Source organism: Lynx canadensis, chromosome A2, assembly GCF_007474595.2.
Source record: "Lynx canadensis isolate LIC74 chromosome A2, mLynCan4.pri.v2, whole genome shotgun sequence".
In the NCBI taxonomy this organism is placed as follows: Eukaryota; Metazoa; Chordata; class Mammalia; order Carnivora; family Felidae; genus Lynx; species Lynx canadensis.
In genome coordinates, this window is record NC_044304.2 from 121,015,053 (window position 1) to 121,033,875 (window position 18,823).

General features: G+C 40.4%; 1 protein-coding gene across 1 annotated transcript in view; it reads left to right on the plus strand.

Moving 5' to 3' along the window:
- The window catches only part of PLEKHA8 (pleckstrin homology domain containing A8), a 63,094-nt gene that overhangs the window by 20,424 nt on the left and 23,847 nt on the right, over positions 1-18,823 (plus strand). Inside the window, exons 2-9 of the mRNA XM_030308170.1 lie at positions 3,013-3,129; positions 4,340-4,495; positions 5,877-6,001; positions 9,369-9,527; positions 10,512-10,552; positions 12,281-12,435; positions 14,331-14,490; positions 14,880-14,965. Coding sequence (XP_030164030.1) covers positions 3,013-3,129; positions 4,340-4,495; positions 5,877-6,001; positions 9,369-9,527; positions 10,512-10,552; positions 12,281-12,435; positions 14,331-14,490; positions 14,880-14,965 — 999 coding nt within the window. The remainder of the gene's footprint in view (positions 1-3,012; positions 3,130-4,339; positions 4,496-5,876; positions 6,002-9,368; positions 9,528-10,511; positions 10,553-12,280; positions 12,436-14,330; positions 14,491-14,879; positions 14,966-18,823) is intronic.

Below are 18,823 nucleotides of genomic sequence, written 5' to 3' on the forward strand. Positions count from 1 at the left end.
CAGAGACACCCTCACAGACAAACTTAGAAATAGTGTTTTACCAGCTATCTGGGCATCCCTTAGACTATCAAGCTGAAACATCAATCAAAGTAACTGCAGATTAATTTAAAACAGGAAGTGGATTAATGGCCTCTTCATTCTTGCCGCTTTTCTCATACAGTTATTTCTGAGCTGTAACTGAGCTTTCTGGGAAATGGACATCGTGAAAGAGCAGTGCATCCCAGTCCTTCTCTGGACTGTCCATCGCTCTGCTGGTAAATTTCATATAATGGGACTGAGACTTCTGTGGTTTCTTAATGTGCCTTCTGAGATTCCAGTAACTTTATGATTTAAAGAAAAGGTTTTTTTGATCATGGTTTTTATAGTTACAGACTACAGGATAAAATAACGATATATAGAACTTCCCCTAGTACAATTATAACTTCTAGGTAAATATAGAACATGTTACAGGGAAGGTGCTGTTTCAGTTGCTATTACAGTTCACCAGCAACTTTCAAAACCTAACTGCAGCTGTGCCGTGTGTGTGTGTGTGTGTGTGTGTGTGTGTGTGTGTGTGTGTTGAGGGAGAGGAGGAGCTCTTTAACTTTTTTCAGATTACTATAAGCTAAACCTAGTTTAGTGCCACAGTTTTTCAATTTGTAGACATTATTCCACATTTCAGTAGCTGAAATCAGGAAGCAGAAGCAGCGCCGTGTCATTGATTAATGGCCAGGTATTTTTTTTTCTTGTGTTAAACAAAATGGTATGTCTTAAAATTAATGGTGTGTGATGATTAATTTTTTTGTTATTATTATTTTGATTTCAATCCAAGTTAGTTAACATATGATGTGATGACTAATGTTATGTGTCAGTGTGCCTGGGCCATGAGGTGCCTGGCCATGTGGCCAAACATCTTTCTGGGTGTGTCTGTGAGCGTGTTTCTAGACGAGATTGACGTTTGAATTGGTGGACTGAGTATATTGCCTTCCCCAGTATGAGTGGGTCTCATCTAATCAATCAATGACCTAAATAGAATAAAAAGGCCAAGAAAGAGGGAATTCCTCCTGCCTGAGCTGCAACATTGGTCTTTTCCTGCTTTCTGACCTGGATGGAACCACAGCTCTTCTTGGGTCTCAGGCCTCTTGGTTTGTGTGAATCAGTCATCGGACATCGGTACCTAAGCAGCCCCTAGGGCTCTGCTCAAAGCTTTTCCTGGCCTTCTCTCTGTCCGCCTCAGCCCCAGAAGAGTGTCATGAGAAAAATGTATCCCTAAAGGGCTATAACATTTCAGAGAAAAAAATATGTGTATATCTGACTGAGGAGACTGACAAGGCTTATGCAGAAATAGTCAGAGATGACATTTTAGAAAAAAGATCCAACTCAGGCAAAAGCCCAGAAGCAGGAAGATAGCAAATAATTTTGGTTGCCTAGAATATAAATTTGTAAGAGGACTAGATAAGATGTGTATTTCAACCAAATATGGTTTGTCCCCTGAAATTCTCCAAAGTAAAAGTTGTTAAGCCCTTGAATGTTTTAAGATTATTTCATTACAGTGGATCAATGCTAAGTAATAAGTCAAAGTTACCTTCTCCTAGGGCTCATACGCCCCCACATAGGCTTATTTGCACTCTGTAACTCTCTATGACGTTGAAAGGGCTGCAGGACACGGGTATAAGAGCACCTGGCCCTGGGGGCCCCAACAGACCAGGATCTGCCATTCCCTGCTGACAAAATCCAAAGACAGAGAGATGAGTAGTGGTGACACAAGAAAAGAATTTATTTCAGTGAGGCCCACACCGGGAAGACAGTGGACTGGTATCTCAAAGACTGTTTCCATAGTGCTGAAAATACTTGTGGGTTTATTATGTAAGGAAAATGTGGGGGAAGGGTCAGTGGGTACCAGTGCTGGGCAGTAAAGGTTAGGTCAGTCACTATCTTGGGGTCAATCGTGCAGGGTCTTGCTGGAGTCAGGGCAGTAGTTAATTGCTTGAGGGAGTAGTTTCAGTTCCCATCACTGGAGGCTTTGCCCGTGGGGTCTTTTGCCTGAGTTAAGAGAGATAAGCTGGAAAGAACTTAATCAGAAAGTACAGACTGAGCTCAAAATGGAGGTGGTTGAAGTCGTCTTTCAGAGCAATGTAATCTTTTGCCTTATTTCTAAGTTCGGGATAATTGTTCTTAACCAAAGGAGAGAAGAGCAAGTATATGAAAACGATAACGTTCATGGGGCGCCTGGGTGTTCAGTGGGTTAGGCATCCGACTTAGGCTCAGGTCATGATCTCGTGGTCCATGGATTCAAGCCCCCGCATTGGGCTGTGTGCTAACAGCTCAGAGCCTGAAGCCTGCTTGTGCTCTGCCTATATCTCTCTCAAAAATAAACACTAAAACAAACAAATAAAAAGAAAACGATAATGTTCAGGAAACAATAATCTTTTACCTTAAAAAAATTAAAAATCAGGGGCACCTGGTTGGTTCAGTTGGTTGAGTGTCTGACTTTGACTTCGGCTCAGGTCATAATCTCACAGTTCGTGGGTTCGAGCCCCATATCAGGCTCTGTGCTGACACCTCAGAGCCTGGAGCCTGCTTCGGATTCTGTGTATCCCTCTCTCTCTGCCCTCCCCCACTCCCACTCTGTCTCTCTCTCTCTCTCTCTCTCTCTCTCTCTTTCAAAAATAAATATTAAAAGAAAATTAAAAATCAAAGATTACTAGTACTATATTAATGGAAAAAGGAATAAAAATCATCGGTAATCCTATTAACTATCATCAGAATCATCACTATATTCCTGGCCCTTGCAGACTTCTGTACATTATGTGACTAAAAATATATGCCCCTATGGGTGTTTGTTTCTAATTTTAAAAATGAGATCACGCATGCTGGTATTTTCTAACCTACTTCTTTCCCTTAGAATTTCCCCTGGAATTTAAGCTCCTCGGAGCTGGGACCCAGCTTCCTTTATCAGGCCCTGCTCCTGTGTCCTGAGAGGCACCTCACATGTAGGCCATAATTGAGACCTGCTCTTGCTTCTGTTTTCAGGTTGGCAGCCTCGATGGTTCCTTCTCTGTGGGGGGATATTATCCTATTATGATTCTCCTGAAGATGCCTGGAAAGGTTGCAAAGGGAGCATCCAGATGGCCGTCTGTGAAATTCAAGGTGAGAAACCAAGGCATTTCTAAGTTTTCTTTTTCTTTCTGTCTCCCCCACAAAATAAAAAAAGGACTGGCCTCTGCGTGCCTTTCTCTGCTATTCCTGTAGTACAGAGATACATAGTGTTATGTCCCAAAAGAAAGCCTTACGAATAAGACCTAAAACTGCAGACAAGTTTTACAGGGAGGTTGTTTAAAAGGTACCCAAATAAATGAGAGCAATGCGCTTCACCACACATCTAGTGCTCATTCTTGATTCACTTGCTCACCTGAAGCCAGGGACTCTTTGCAAAGTTTATGTAAGTCTTTTTACTGCAGCATCAAACACTTCTGTGTGTAAATCAGGACACACACACACACACCTTCTCACCACCACCACATTACTTAAAACAAGCAAACGCATAAAGACCTGCAAATAGCCTTTACTTCTTGGTTTGGAGACATCTTGAGACATGCTGAGAAGATGAGGCTTCAAAACAGATTAGAAGGATATTTTGGGGTGAGGTAGGGGGTGAAGGAGAGTGTGGTTTGCTTATTTCTTCTCCTGAAGGTCTCTGAGGCAATTCTCACACTTTTGATCTAACTTGTGAAGGACAGTAGAAAAGGAAGAATAGTGTGTTCTTGATTGCTTTCCAATAAACCCAAGAAGGTACAGGGGCACACCCTTACTTACGGGCGTGCAAGCCTTTTTGGCCTCAGAGCAGCATACTTTACACACACAAGCCAAAAGAGAGATTCTATCTCTATTCTGATAAGGAGAATTGAGTACTTCTTTTTTAGTCTTGGTGATACCTTGGAGCCAGCCAAGGTTTTTCCTTCTTATCAACAGAGGCACCTAGAAAGAGATAAATAAACAGGGGAGGTGGTAAGGGCTGGCATCCCCCCTTGGAAGAAGCCTTTAATGACTGGCACCAGTTGAGCTCAAGAATTTGGGTAGGGTAAGGCACCAGATAGAGCTCTTCTAAGTTTCTTTTATCTTCAATTTGTTTTTCATGTTTGTTTATCCTTGAGAGAGAGAGAGGCAGAGCATGAGCGGGGTAGGGACAGAGCAAGAGAGGAACACAGAATCCGAAGCAGGCTGTAGACTCTGAGCTGTCAGCACAGAGCCCGACGTGGGGTCAGATCATGACCTGAGCCAAAGTCGGATGCCTAACGGACTGAGCCACCCAGGCACCCTAGCTCTTCTAAGCTTCTGACCTCCCTCTGCCTGTTCTCAGTTCATTCTGTAGATAACACGCGCATGGACCTGATAATCCCTGGGGAGCAGTATTTCTACCTGAAGGCCAGAAGCGTGGCTGAGAGACAGCGGTGGCTGGTAGCCCTGGGGTCAGCCAAGGCTTGCCTAACAGACAGTAGGACCCAGAAGGAAAAAGGCAAGTATCGATTGTTCTGTGGTCTGGGAAGCTTGGGAATCACCCACTGGCCTCTCTGGGTTCCCATATTTGTATCTTGCCTCTGACCACCTAGCCAGCTTTTTATATCCTGCAAATGCCATATACATCTGGAATTTAAACCACCGTCTGTATCTAACTCCTCTCTCTTGGCATCTCATAGTAGAAAGAGTACAGGCGTTGGAGCCAGATACAGCTGGATTCAAATCATGGCTTTGTAGGTACTGGCCTTCGGCCTTGGCATAGGTCACTTAATCTCTCTGATTCTCAGCTTCCTCTTATTTTAAAAAGATGTAAAAGTCTACATTAGAAGGATTGCCGTAGGATTCATCATTATACGAAACTGTCTGGGACCCGGTCTGGCACAGAGTTGACCTTTGGTAAAGAATAGCTGAGCCTTGGGTCAGGGCACTTTCTGCAGTAGGACCCCACTTTCCCCTCCCTTTCCCTGGGGTGGGATGGATACTCATTGCCGGGTTGCTGCTGCTTAATGCTCATTAACTTGACATCGTTGTCTCCTGAGAACCATGGCACAGCTTTCTATGTGGACTATGGGAAGAGTGCCTGAGCCCTAACCACCACCTTCCCAGCCCCCCACCCATATATATGCACCTAGAGAGATAGGCGGGAGATGAGGCCTCTTTCTCATGACAGGTGTGGCAGATGTGCTTGACTCTTCAAGTAGACACAGTAAAATGGCCTCTTCCTTGGTTGTTTTTTAATGCTAACTCAGGAGCAAATTCTAGACACTGTCAGCTTTGACTCAGATCAGGTTGTAACATGCAGCTTTTTCATGGGACAAAAAACAGAAGTGATAATGGCTAGCTGAGCCCTCAGTGAGGGAGCAGCTGGAGCACTGTGCTAATGAGGTCTCAGCAGGTGCACAGAGGGTGTCATTAGCTTTGACAGGTGGCATGCTGAACCAGTTCTGTGAATTAACAAGCCATCTTATTAGTGGTAATTGCATGTTACAGAACAGTTTCCCAGTTTTGAGCACTGTTAGCAGGTAGATAGCTGTGACCCCATTTTACAGATAGGGAAAACTGTAGCAAATACCAAAATTCTGAACCATTGACTCTTTGCTCCCAGTTCTGACATTAAAGGATAAAAAGTATGCTGTGTCCTTCTTCCTGTACTGGTGATCATTCAGTACCTTGGCCCCAAAAATAATATAGATTACAAAAGACCAGAAATCTCTTTATTCTGTTTTTCTTGTCCTCATATCTTCGCTCGTATCTTATCTATAACCCATACCATAAACATCTGACTTTAGATATAGGTTATATATTCCACTCCATGGTATGCTAACTAGTAAATTGTTTATTTATCCTGATAATTACATTATTATCATTTTATTATTTAGAGTTTGCTGAAAACACTGAAAACTTGAAAACCAAAATGTCGGAACTAAGACTCTACTGTGACCTCCTTGTTCAGCAAGTAGATAAAACAAAAGAAGTGACCGCAATTGGTGTGTCCAGTTCTGAGGTAAAATATTACTTGTCTTAGCCACATGAAAAATAATGCCAGATGTTGCTTACAGGTAATGCTTACTCTCACACAATCCCTGACTGTTTTGGAATTTACTATTTTTCTGGAGGAAAAAGTAACAAAATTCAAGAGAGAAGAAATGTGCATTTTGGGGATACCAAAAAATGCATTTCAGCATATGGAGGCATATAGTTTTCCTTCACAGAATGAATTCAGGATTAATTGATACCCTTTGGAACCTTTAACATTGCTGCTGGTGTACTAAAATATGCTTCTGCCCATTTGCATCACTTTTTAAAATACAGCCTTACCTGTCTAGCACAGCTACTTCTGTAGGTGTGGCAACTAACGTGCCAGCATCATGTTTTTCAGTAATGTGTATCTGTCACCTTTGATAAGACTAACAAGATTTTATTTTATTTTATTTATTTTATTTTTATTTTATTTTATTATTTTATTTTATTTTATTATTTTATTTTACATAAGCTCTATACACAACATGGGGCTTGAACTCTCGACCCGGAGATCAAGAGTTGCATGCTCTACTGACTAAGCTAGCCAGGCACCCCTGTAACAAGATTTTATTGGTGAAATAGTAATTGTTGCTTTAGTATAGACTAGTGCTTTCAGAGATGGAGACACAGCTTTCTTTTCCATCCATTGTCAGTAAGGATTGTGATTTTTAATGTTTATTAATAAAGCTGTCATTCATTCATCCTAAAAAATATATTAAAAGACCTGTCTGGTGTTGGGTATTGAATGGCTCACACTACCCCCAGAGGGTCTCTGTTCTACTCTCAGAGTAATTATAATCTAAACAGCAGTGCCTACAAAATGAAGAACCTGCGGATTCTAATTAATGGTTTTAGTAGAAGAATATTATGTTACTAGTGGTATGTGTGCTTTCAGTGTTTCTAAAGAAGGGTGATTTAACTCATTTTCATTCACCTCCTTTTGGGTTCTCCTATCCATTCAGCAACTGCCTGTTGTGTACCAGATGCTGTGCTGGGGGAGGGGAGGAGAGGGATACCAAAAGAACATTTCAGTCCTGCTCTTGGGGTGTTTATAGGTCAGAGCAGTGATTCTCAGCCCAGAGCAATTTTGCCCCGCGGGAGACATTTTTGGTTGTCACAACTGAAAGAGTGCTATTGGCATCCACCGTATAGAGGCTAGGGTGCTGCTTAACATCCTGCCGTGAGCAGGAGAGCTCTCCCCCTTCTTCCCCCACTACAAAAATGAGCCAGCCCCTCATGTCAGTCGCGCCAAGGTGGGGAAGCCCTCCTGATCTAATGGGAAGGGAAAATGTGAACATAACAATTTTTAATTCAGGGGTGCCTTGGGAACTTGCTCATGAAACTATGGTTGTGATACTGTGATTTATAATAAAAAATATATATTTGGTCTTCATAAGAAGTATGTATTTGGCAGAGATCCTAAAACCCTTGAAATTTCCTGTGATGAGAATGATTAAGTTTTCTCTTAAAGTGCCTAAGCCAGAGGCCTGGTTGACCTAGGACCCAACCATGTGATTAGAGGGTTAGAACATTCACACCCACTCACCCACCCCCACCCTCATCTCCTGGGAAGGAGGAGGGGCTGAAGATTGAGTTTAATCCCAAGTGGCCAATGATTTCATCAATATTCTATGAAATGAAGTTTCCATAACCCCAAGAACAGGGTCCAGAGAGCCCCTGAGTTGGTGAACACATGAAGGTTCGGTGAAAGTGATCAGAGAGCGTGGAAGTTCTGAGCCTGTTCCCAGGTGCCTTGCCCTATGCATCTGTTTCTGCGTTGTATCCTTTTCTAATAAACTGGCAATCTAGTGAGTGAAATGTTTCTCTGAGATCTGTAAGCAGCTCTAGCAAATTAGTCAACTGAAAGGAGGGGGTTGGAACCTCCAGTCTGTAGCAGGTCAGTCAGAAGCACAGGGGACAAGCTGGACTTGACATTGGTGTCTGAAGTGAGGGTTGTGGAGCAGCCCTGCCGGACTGAGCCCTTACCCTGTGAAATCTGACACTTATCTTCAGGTAGATAGCGTCACAATTTAGTTGAATTGTAGACACCCAGCTGCTGTCAGAGGTTTGCTTGGTGGTATGAGAAAACCCATGCATTCATAATCAGTGTCAGAATCATAGTGGTCCACAACCAGTAAAATCACCTGCTAGCTTGTTAGAAATACAAAATTGAACAAAATACAGAGGCTACTCTTAAAAGAGAAAAATTCAACTGAGTAAATTTTAAAAATCTTACTGACTTTATTTAGCAGCTCATGAATTGGGCAGCATCCCATCTAGCAGATAGAAAGGAGCTCTGAAAAGCTGTACAGGGCTAGAGATTTTTATAGACCAAAGTGAGCAGGAACAAGGAAGTTCTACTGGACATTTGCTGATTAGTTAAAGCAGGGTTACTTTCCTCATGTAGAGCAAAGGGAAATCTTGGAGCTGGGTCAGGTACCTTGTGCTGATTGCTTGACCCTAGGCCTGCCTTGTCTAGGATAACCAAGCATAGAAACTTGGAGATTTTGAGTCGCTAATGTGAGGCTTAGCATGAGCGACTCCATCTTGGGCCCAATCTAGTTTCTTTTATACCACTAGATGTGTCTACTGTACTCTCTAGTTGGGGTATGACCTCAATTTCCTGAACAACTTACTAATACCAATATTCAGAGGAAAAACACCCTGAGCAAGTAAAATAACTGGAAGAAAAATGATGTTCAAAAGAATTACAGTTGCTAAAACCTCTCAAACTCATCTGTACTGAAATCCAAAAACCTCATTTGACTGAGGGTTGATGGGGGGTGGGTGATGGTTATTGAGGAGGGCACCTTTTGGGATGAGCATTGGGTGTTGTATGGAAACCAGTTTGACAATAAATTTCATATATTGAAAAAACAAAAACAAAAACCTCATTGGAAAGTAAACAATTTATGGTTTCTAATGCTTCTCTTCTAGAACCTCATTTTTACTCAATGGGAGACATTTCTCCATTGATTCCACAGTTCTTTAGTCTGTGTGATTCCGTTTCATGCCTGCCACCCCCTTACATAAGACCTGAGGGCTCTGTGCCCAGCACCTGGCACAGTTCCAGCATCTAATACAGTTGAACTGAAGAAATTTGTTGCCTTCATCTGGAATAGGGGGTGTGAGTGTTGAAGGGTCAGATTGAGGGTAAGGCTTGTCTATGGTTAGTAGATAAAGTGGACACACTCGTTATTTTTCTTTTGTAATTGATGTACATATTTTCCAGCAAAGTAGGTGGGTACATTATTACTACACTGTGGATAAAAACCTCTAAGGACATTCCACAATTGGGCTCTTTCTTTTTTGGCAAGGTAAAGGAGTCTTCCACTCTCGTTGTTTCATAGGAGGGAATTGATGTGGGAACTTTGCTGAAATCAACCTGCAATACTTTTCTGAAGACTCTGGAAGAATGCATGCAGATCGCAAATGCAGCCTTCACCTCTGAACTGCTCTATCGCACTCCGCCAGGTTCACCGCAGCTGGCCATGCTGAAGTCCAACAAGGTAAAGGCCAGCTCAGGTTGGCCGCAGGAGGGCATGAGGAAAAGTTAAAAATGATATAGTGAACAATGTTATCCATCCCCCTTTAGTGACTGAGAAAGACATTTTTTTAGTAGACTTCCCTTTATGTCCACTCACATATTTCGGTCCTCAGTCCCCCATGTCCATTTGTTTTGGCAGTTTTACCACCTAAACCTCTGATGTAGCTAGCCTCTTATCAGCCTCCTTATCCAGTGAATCTTGCCAAGATTGGTAGTTGCCTTCTAACTAGTTGCTTTCACCCTGACCTTCCAGGCAGCCGATGGTATTTCCATTCATGCAGTATAAACTGGACCACTTTACCCTACACCACCCCATGCCTTCCTCATCGCCAAAGGCTAAAGTCAGAACTTAACCCCTTCTCACACCACCAGCCTCTTTGTCATTACCTGGCTGAACATACTAACAACATATATCCCCCCCGTGACATCTTTGCACCATTTCCCAGTGCCAAGAGTGCTGTTCTTTCTCACTTACCTTTCCCTGGTTAGCACTTCCTCATCCTTCAAGATTGAATCTCTCCTTTCCTGAATCCCTGAGTTGGTCTAGGAGCTTCTCCTCTATGCATGCCCCTATTTTAGCATTACTCTGTATTGAAATTACCTTAAGGGCAGGAGCCTCCATACTGTTTATACTTCTAGTATTTGAAACGGTGCTGCATCAGAATCTTAATTACAAGAAATCCAACCACCAAAAGTTTGGCTATGGTAATTAGATCCTTCAAAAGACCCATCTTTCTTTTCCTTAGAAATTTGGGTACACTTGTTTGAAAAAATACAGAGGACTGGTTGAGATCAATGACTCCCTTCGGGGAACAATCTAAAATTATTCCTTTGAGTGGAGCAGTTATGTTATGGTCATATTTACCACTTTTATATGTGATAAGACTCTGAATATGCTCTGTTGGAAATTTAACACGAAGCTTTCATTTTTTTGCTTCTTTTAAAGATGAAACATCCTATTATACCGATTCATAATTCATTGGAAAGGTACAGTAACTCTTTTGGTTTTTTCTTCTTTCTAAAAATAAAAAAGTAATTTTTTATTGTTGGTTTAAAAGAAATAAAAATATGCTGATCATGATTTGAGGTGGTGCCAGAAAGAAACAGTATCTCATCTTCCACTTTGGGGTGAACTTGAAGCCATGCAGATCTTACACTCAGCTCTGACTGCCCAGGGAGGTGTCTGCATTCTCCCTCATCTGTGGATGAATCTGCCCTCCACATGTAGTAACTTTTCATCACTCTAGTGTGCCGAGGGTTGGAACCGCCTCTCGTGGAGGAGCCAGGCATTGACTTCAGTGTGCTTTTATCCAGAAAAGACAGTACGATTTTATGTTATTTAAAAATAAAAAGCTTAGGTAGCTTTACAAGTTGAATAAAAAACTTAATATCAAAATCTAAACTATTCCTCTAAATGATCCTTCGATTTTAGAAAAAAAGGTACACATTTTCATAGTTGTGTTATTATTTGGGGTCTTTATTCAGTTATTATTTTGTATAAACATTCCTGTATTTTGACTTACTCCGTATATTTGTCCTTTCAAATTAGTACTTAACATTTCATCTCTTTGTATACTATTGTTTGCTTTAGTACAAGGATTGTTCCAATTTGGTTACCATTTTTTTCTTGTTCTAGATATTTCTACTGGGAACATCTTTGTAGATTTTTTGTGTCTGACATTTCCTTAATATACTCCTACATTTTTAATTGCTAAGTAGAAATATGGCATTTCTTTAAAAAATAAATACTTTTCCTGGAGTCAAATAGCTTAGCCCCTTTGTCTTTGTTTTTATTAGAAGGAAATATTTTTGTTCTTATTTGGCTAGATATAATCACTTACGATAAGGTATCATGGTTGTCCCTTTAACAAAATCAGCTCTTCTACTTGCCTGTTAAACATTTTTCCTGTCACCCCAAAGAGCAGCCTATTCTCAGGATGTATCCTGTGTTCTCCTGCTTCTTTTCTGTCACACGTAACTTTTTAGGGAGTATTCTCCCCTGACCACAGCATGTAGCTTCTGGACAGTTAACTGGTAGGCGAACAGGTAGGAGTGGCCAGTGATTCTGAGAGCTGAAGAGAGAGAAAAAACTTCCCAGGGAGAAGCTGAGAAAAGCTAGAAAACTGTTAAATGTGTCCATGTAGAAAACTGATTGAAAACCAAAGAGCTGTCAATGACTGTTTCCTGTTGCTGGTGGGGAGCAGGAAGTTTGAATCCGCTGAGGGTCCATGGAAAGCCAGGAACGGCTCTTTGATTTCAGACCTCCAGTTGGCAGACAGGCCTGCTTCCGTCACAGGCACATACCTGCCTTGGAGGCAGGAGGCTGAGACATTTGGCCGATTTAACAATAGTGGTTTCTTTTTTTTTTTTTTTTTTAACGTTTATTTTATTTTTGAGACAGGGAGAGACAGCATGAACGGGAGAGGGTCAGAGAGAGAGGGAGACACAGAGTCTGAAACAGGCTCCAGGCTCTGAGCTGTCAGCGCAGAGCCTAACGCGGGGCTCGAACTCACGGACCTCGAGATCATTACCTGAGCCGAAGTCGGATGCTTAACCGACTGAGCCACCCGGGCGCCCCAACAATAGTGGTTTCTAATCACTGTTAAAAGTAGTTGGTGCTTGTGAACCCTTCCTCTCTTTCAAGATCTACCTGTACAGTCTATTTAAGACCAAATAATTGGACTTTTTGCCTTTTTTCCTTATAAAAAATTTCAGGCAAATGGAGTTAAACAATTGTGAAAATGGATCTTTACATATGGAAATCAATGATGATGAAGAAATCCTAATGAAAAATAAGAGCTTATATTTGAAACCTGCAGAGATAGATTGCAGCATATCAAGTGAAGAAAATACAGACGATAATATAACAGGTAAAAATGAAAGTAAAATCTGAAGCAAACCATTGAACAGTAGGATCTTGGGAGTTTGATTCTTTATCCATGATGTGACACTTGAGGCATTGGCCTCAAGACAATGTGCTAGGAGTGCCTAAGGCAGACATTAGCTGGATAACATAGGTCACTCCACAACGTTGTGCCAACCCATCTGACCCAGTGTTGAGAAGGCAGAATGAAGAGAATTGACCTATTCACTGTTCGGTGATGTTCGTGGGCTGCAGCGAGCAGCAGTGGGCAGCAGCTGTCTGTGCTGACTTTTTAGAGAATATGAGGATTTCACTGGCCCTCTGCTCTAAGTCTCAAGATGCTTTGAACTTAAACTATGATGTCACACTTAACAGAGTATAAAGTTATGGCAGTTCAGGTTGCTGTCCTCCTGGTTTCTGGTAAGGCCTGCGGATATCACCATTCACCAACCACCAGCAGGTTTTCACCCAGCCTTCTCTGTGTCCCTCAAGCCAGAGTCCTACACTTCAGGTCAGAGCTTGTAGTGATGCCGCCCTTTCAAATTTGCTAATTCCCTTGGCTCTAACCACTAAAACCAACTTCAGATCAGTCCAAGACAACTGTATTAGAGCTTTTAATTGTGTTGTAAGTGTTTAATAATTATTTTGGAAATAAAATTTTAAATAAGTTTCTTGCTCATCTCCCCGGAAATAACAAAGACCCTGTTTTTTTCCAGATGAGCTGGGGACAAAGAAGGAGGGTTTTCATAGCTAATAATCTGAGGCAAGCAATCCACACAGTGCTGATGTCTTATCCCTTGAGTAAATAATAAAGACAGGGGAATTTCTGTGGAAACAGTACTGTAATTTATTTGACCCAATAATTTTACTTCTAGGAATTTGTCTTCAGGGATAGTCAAGTTTAAGGACAAATATCTGTGGACGGGGATGTTCTTTATGACATTATAGTGATTTTCATTATTCATGGTAGTTATAAAGTCACTGTAGACACTGAGTTAGTAAATACTGAACCATTGCTCTTAGGGGAAATACAAAGTTAGGTTCCTGCAAACCCCTATTCACATTTTGGTCGTCGACTGATGAATGTGTATAACCTTGTTTTATGTGTGTTTCTGGTTAAAGACCTCTTACTGAATATGTATTGTTAATTCATTAACATTGAACCTATGGTCAGCAGTACTATAATGGCAGTGCTTCATTCGTGCCTGAATGGAGCTCACCTAACACATGTATTTTCTCCATAAGGCCCGTCACAGCCTTCTTACACGTCAGAGCACGAGACAGCACTGCATTTGGGGGCACTTGCAAACAGCAAAATCAATAACAGAACACACAAAGCATGACCCTGTATAAACACACGCGTATGGTGTGAGAACTGAAGCAAGAAGGCAGTTTGTCACCTTGGTTGACCTCAGCTGGGAACGTGTATATCAGGCAACTCAAATGTTTCACCACTGTACACATGTCTACAAATGACTGCAAAAGTGCCACAAGCATTGGTTTTAGGATCACAGATAAACTTTATCAAGAATACAAATTTGCAAATACAGAATACACTAATAGTGAGGATCGACAGTATTTATAAAAACTGAAATTTTAAAAACCACGTAAGTGCCCTCCACGTGAGCTTGATGCAATATTATATAGTCATTAAAATGGTATTTTAAAAAGTATTGAATGATAATGAAAATATTCATGATAAGCTGTTGAGTGAAAGCAGTTTACAAATCTACATGTATTTAAACCCAAATTCGTGCATGTGTGGTGTGTGTGTGTGTGTGTGTGTGTGTGTGTAGTATTTCACTGATTTTTATTTCTGTGTATTACTCTGTGTTTTAGAAATACTCAACACTGAATGTGTGGTAAATTTTATAATAAATAATAAGTATCTCCTGTTCACAGTCCAAGGTGAGATCATGAAGGAAGAAGGAGAGGACAACCTGGGAAATCATGACAGCAGCTTGGCACAGCCTGGATCAGACTCCTCAAGTAGCTCTCCAGAATCCCACTGGGAAGAAGGCCAAGAAGTTATCCCGACTTTCTTTAGTACCATGAATACCAGGTATCGTGTACTTTCTAAAGTCACTGACAGTTGGACACCAGCTTCCCTTCTGGAAGTCAATCCTGGTGCTCCTTTCAGATGATGGCGTACTGTCACAGAATAGAGGAGATGCTATACCACGTGTGTGCTTTTCTGTTTACCTGTCTGAAGCAGTGGATGAGAAGAATTGAATTGAGACTATACTCTGAACAAATTTTAGCTTGCTTTCATAGACTGTCTTTGGAAAATGATTTTATTGCACCATTTTATAATAGAAAAGCAATCACTGAAATCAAGCCAAATGACTTGCCCTACAGAGGGGCAGCTGTTTTCATGGCTACCTCTGAATTCAGAGAGTGCTAATGTTGTATTTTCAATCTTTCCTCCTCTATATCACTCTGTATCATTAGCTTTAGTGACATTGAACTTCTGGAAGACAGTGGCATTCCCACAGAAGCATTCTTGGCATCGTGTTATGCTGTGGTTCCAGTATTAGGTAAGGTTACTGCGTTTGTCTTGAATTCATTAGTCTCTGGAATCTGTCTCACTGCTGTTGTTTTGCAGAAGTATCCTGAACTGTATGTACAATGAAGTGACCCTTCTTAGCTATTTCTGCATGTCACCAGCCACGTACGTTAAAACTGTGTGACCTAGGGGCGCCTCGGTGGCGCAGTCGGTTAAGCGTCCGACTTCAGCCAGGTCACGATCTCGCGGTCCGGGAGTTCGAGCCCCGCATCAGGCTCTGGGCAGATGGCTCGGAGCCTGGAGCCTGTTTCCGATTCTGTGTCTCCCTGTCTCTCTGCCCCTCCCCCGTTCATGCTCTGTCTCTCTCTGTCCCAAAAATAAATAAAAATGTTGAAAAAAAATTAAAAAAAAAAAACAAAAAACTGTGTGACCTTAAGCGTTATTCCACGTTTCCGTTTTATTCCTGCTTGTGATTAAACGTTGACCACAAAGTAGTATAAGGAAAAATAGGAATTTTGTATTCCAGAAATCATACTTAAAAGCAAGCAAGAGTGGAAGTAGTAGAGGAACAGACCTTCAAATCCATTGGTATAATGAAAATAATTTTACCAGTTAAAACATTTTTTTCAAGGGCTTAAAAATTGTATGTATAAATTTAACTCCAAATTACATTTACTTTTTGTATAGAGTCAGTAGAACCAGGAATCACTAACATGTTGAAATTTGCTTCATGACCTATTTAGCTGTGCATCTTTTTTAATTCACATTATTAAATTTTGTGTATCTTTTTTGAAATTGAGATATAACTTACATAGAACTTAAGTGTTATGATTCAGTGATTTTTGACAAACACACCTACCCCTATGTAATCCATATCCCTATCAAGACTAGAATGTCTTTAGCACCCCAAGGCGACCATTTTATTGATTTCTGTCACCATAGATTAGTTTTGCTAATCTTTCCTAAAATCTCATGTAAGGGGAATCATTATCTACTCTTTTGGATCTGTTTTTTTCTCTCAGTATAATGTTTTCATCCTTATTGTTACATGTATCAGTAGTTCATTCCCTTTTATTGCTGAATTGTATTCTATTAAATGAACATACCACAATTTGTTTATTTATTCTTCTATTGATGCACCTTTGCGTAGTTTCTTGTTTGGAGCTATTATAAATTATATCACTCTGAATATTGTGTCTGTGAACATATTTTTTCATATCTTGAGTAAATACCCAGGAGTAGAATTGCTGATTCATTGGATTCATCTGGTTAACTTTATAAAAAGTGACTGCATGGGGCGCCTGGGTGGCGCAGTCGGTTAAGCGTCCGACTTCAGCCAGGTCACGATCTCGCGGTCCGTGAGTTCGAGCCCCGCGTCGGGCTCTGGGCTGATGGCTCAGAGCCTGGAGCCTGTTTCTGATTCTGTGTCTCCCTCTCTCTCTGCCCCTCCCCCGTTCATGCTCTGTCTCTCTCTGTCTCAAAAAAAAAATAAATAAACGTTGAAAAAAAAAACTAAAAAAAAAAAAGTGACTGCACAATTATACACTTCAAGCAGCAATGTAGGAGTATTCTGCTTGCTTCACATCTTCACAAACACTTGGTGGTATTGGAGTTTTTGGTTCTGGCTATTCCTGTGAGTGTTTAGGTATCCTTGTGGCTTTAATTTGTGTTGGGGAGGAAGAAGTTTATGCCCTTAACGTTCTTCTAGCTGGCCCAAGAATCAGATTGACATGAGACAGAATAACAGGAGAAAATCAAATGTAATTCCATACATACAGAAAATCCACACAGACATGAAATTTCAAAGACAGACAACATGAGACTTATATGACATCCTGACCTAAGGAAAGGGGCAGGGGTCTGGGGACAGGATACAAAACAGAGGAAGATCATTAGTAGGAAGGTGAAAGGAGATGGTTGGAAAACCAAGGCTGCGCTGTTATGCAGATAAGTTTCTTAAGTAAAGAGGAATCTGCTAATTGCTCTCTTCCTGGAACAGGCTTTCCTTTCCAATGTAAATTTAGGCAATCAAGGGGAAGGTAAAGAATTTTTCCTGAATCTGCTGGGTTTTGATTGCTTTTCACTCAAAATAATCTTCATGTTCCAAGTGGTCCATCTTGGTGTGGCCTGCCCTTGACCCCTACACTTCCCTGATGACTAATGATGTTGAACATTTTCTAATATAATTTATTGGCCTTTGCTATCTCCTTCGTTGTAAAGTCTTTTCCAATCTTTAATCCATTTTTAAAAGTTGATTAATGTTCAGGGCTCCTGGGTGGCTCAGTTGGTTAAGTGTCTGACTTCGGCTCAGGTTATGAACTCACGGTCTGTGAGTTCCAGCCTCACATCGGGTTGTGTGCTGAAAGCTCAGAGCCTGGAGCCTGCTTTGGATTCTGTGTCTCCCTTTCTCTCTGCCCCTCCCCTGCTCACGCTCTGTCTCTTTCTGTCTCAAAAATAAGTAAACGTTAAAAAAAAAAAATTTAAGTTGGCTAATGTTCTTCCTACTGAATTGTAAGGATTCATTATATATTCTCAAAAACATGTCATTGTAGACATATGTATTATGAGTATTTCCCCCCAGATTGTGGCTTGCCTATTTATTTTCTTAATGTCTTTAAAGAGCAGCTTCTAACATTCATGAAATCCAATGTATCTGTTTTCTTTTTATAGTGCTTTTGGTGTCTTAAGAAATCTTTGTTTATGGGGCACCTAGGTGGCTCAGTCGATAAAGTGTCTGACATTGGTTCAGGTCATGATCTCACGGTTTGTGAGTTTGAGTCCCACATTGGGCTCTGTGCTGACAGCTCAGAGCCTGGAGCCTGCTTTGGATTTTGTGTCTCCCTCTCTGTCTGCTCCTTCCCTGCTCGTGCTCTCTCTCTCTTTCTCTCTCAAAGATAAATAAACACTAAAATTTTTTTTAAAAAAAGAAAGAAATCTTTGTTCACATCCAAGGTCATGAAGATATTCTCTTGAGTTTTTTTATACCTTTTAGTTTTGATTTTATATTTACATTTATACATCTTGGACTTAGTTTTTGTATGGTGTGAAGTAAGGGTTGAGGGTCTTTTTTTTTTTTCCCTTTGTGATATCTGGCTGTTCAAAAACCATTTCTTGAAAAAACATTATTTTCTCTTTTATATTATTTTGGCCACTTTGTTGAAAATCAGTGAACCTTTTAGGTGTGGGTCTGTTTCTGTACTGTCTTCTGTTCCAGTAGTCTGTTTATTTTTTCTTATGCTAATACTTATATTGTCTTAATTACTTGCCTTTATATTAAAGCTTGAAATCAGATAATGTAAGTCTTCCAATTTTATTATTCCTTTTCAAGATTGTTTTGGCAATTCGAGGTCCTTTGCATGTCCATATAAATTTTAACTTTTCAATTTCTGTTGAAAAGGATTTTGATTAAGATCATATTGAATCTGTAAACCAATTAGGAGGAAATTTACTTCTTAAATAATTTTGAGTCTTCTAATCTGGAAGCATGCTATTTCTCTCCATTTACTTAAGTCTTTATTTTCACAATGTTTTGTATAGTTTTTAGTGTAGGTGCCTTATACATTTTTGTTAAGAATAAATTTTAGAATTTTATGATTTTTGATGCCATTGTAAAAAGTATTTCATCTTCCAGTTGTTGATTGACAGCATACAGATACAGTTGACTTTTGTGTATTTTATAATATTTTATAATCATGAGTGAGTTAATTTTATAGAATACATCTTCAGTGTTTATTGAAGTTGTATCTTTTTTTCCTGTACTTTTGTTAATAATAGTGAATTACATTGTTTGGATGAATTTAAGTCTACTGTCTTGCTATTTCTATCATCTTGCTGTTTATTTTCTATTTGTTCTATCTGTTCCTTGTTTCTTTTTATTCCCTTCTTAAAT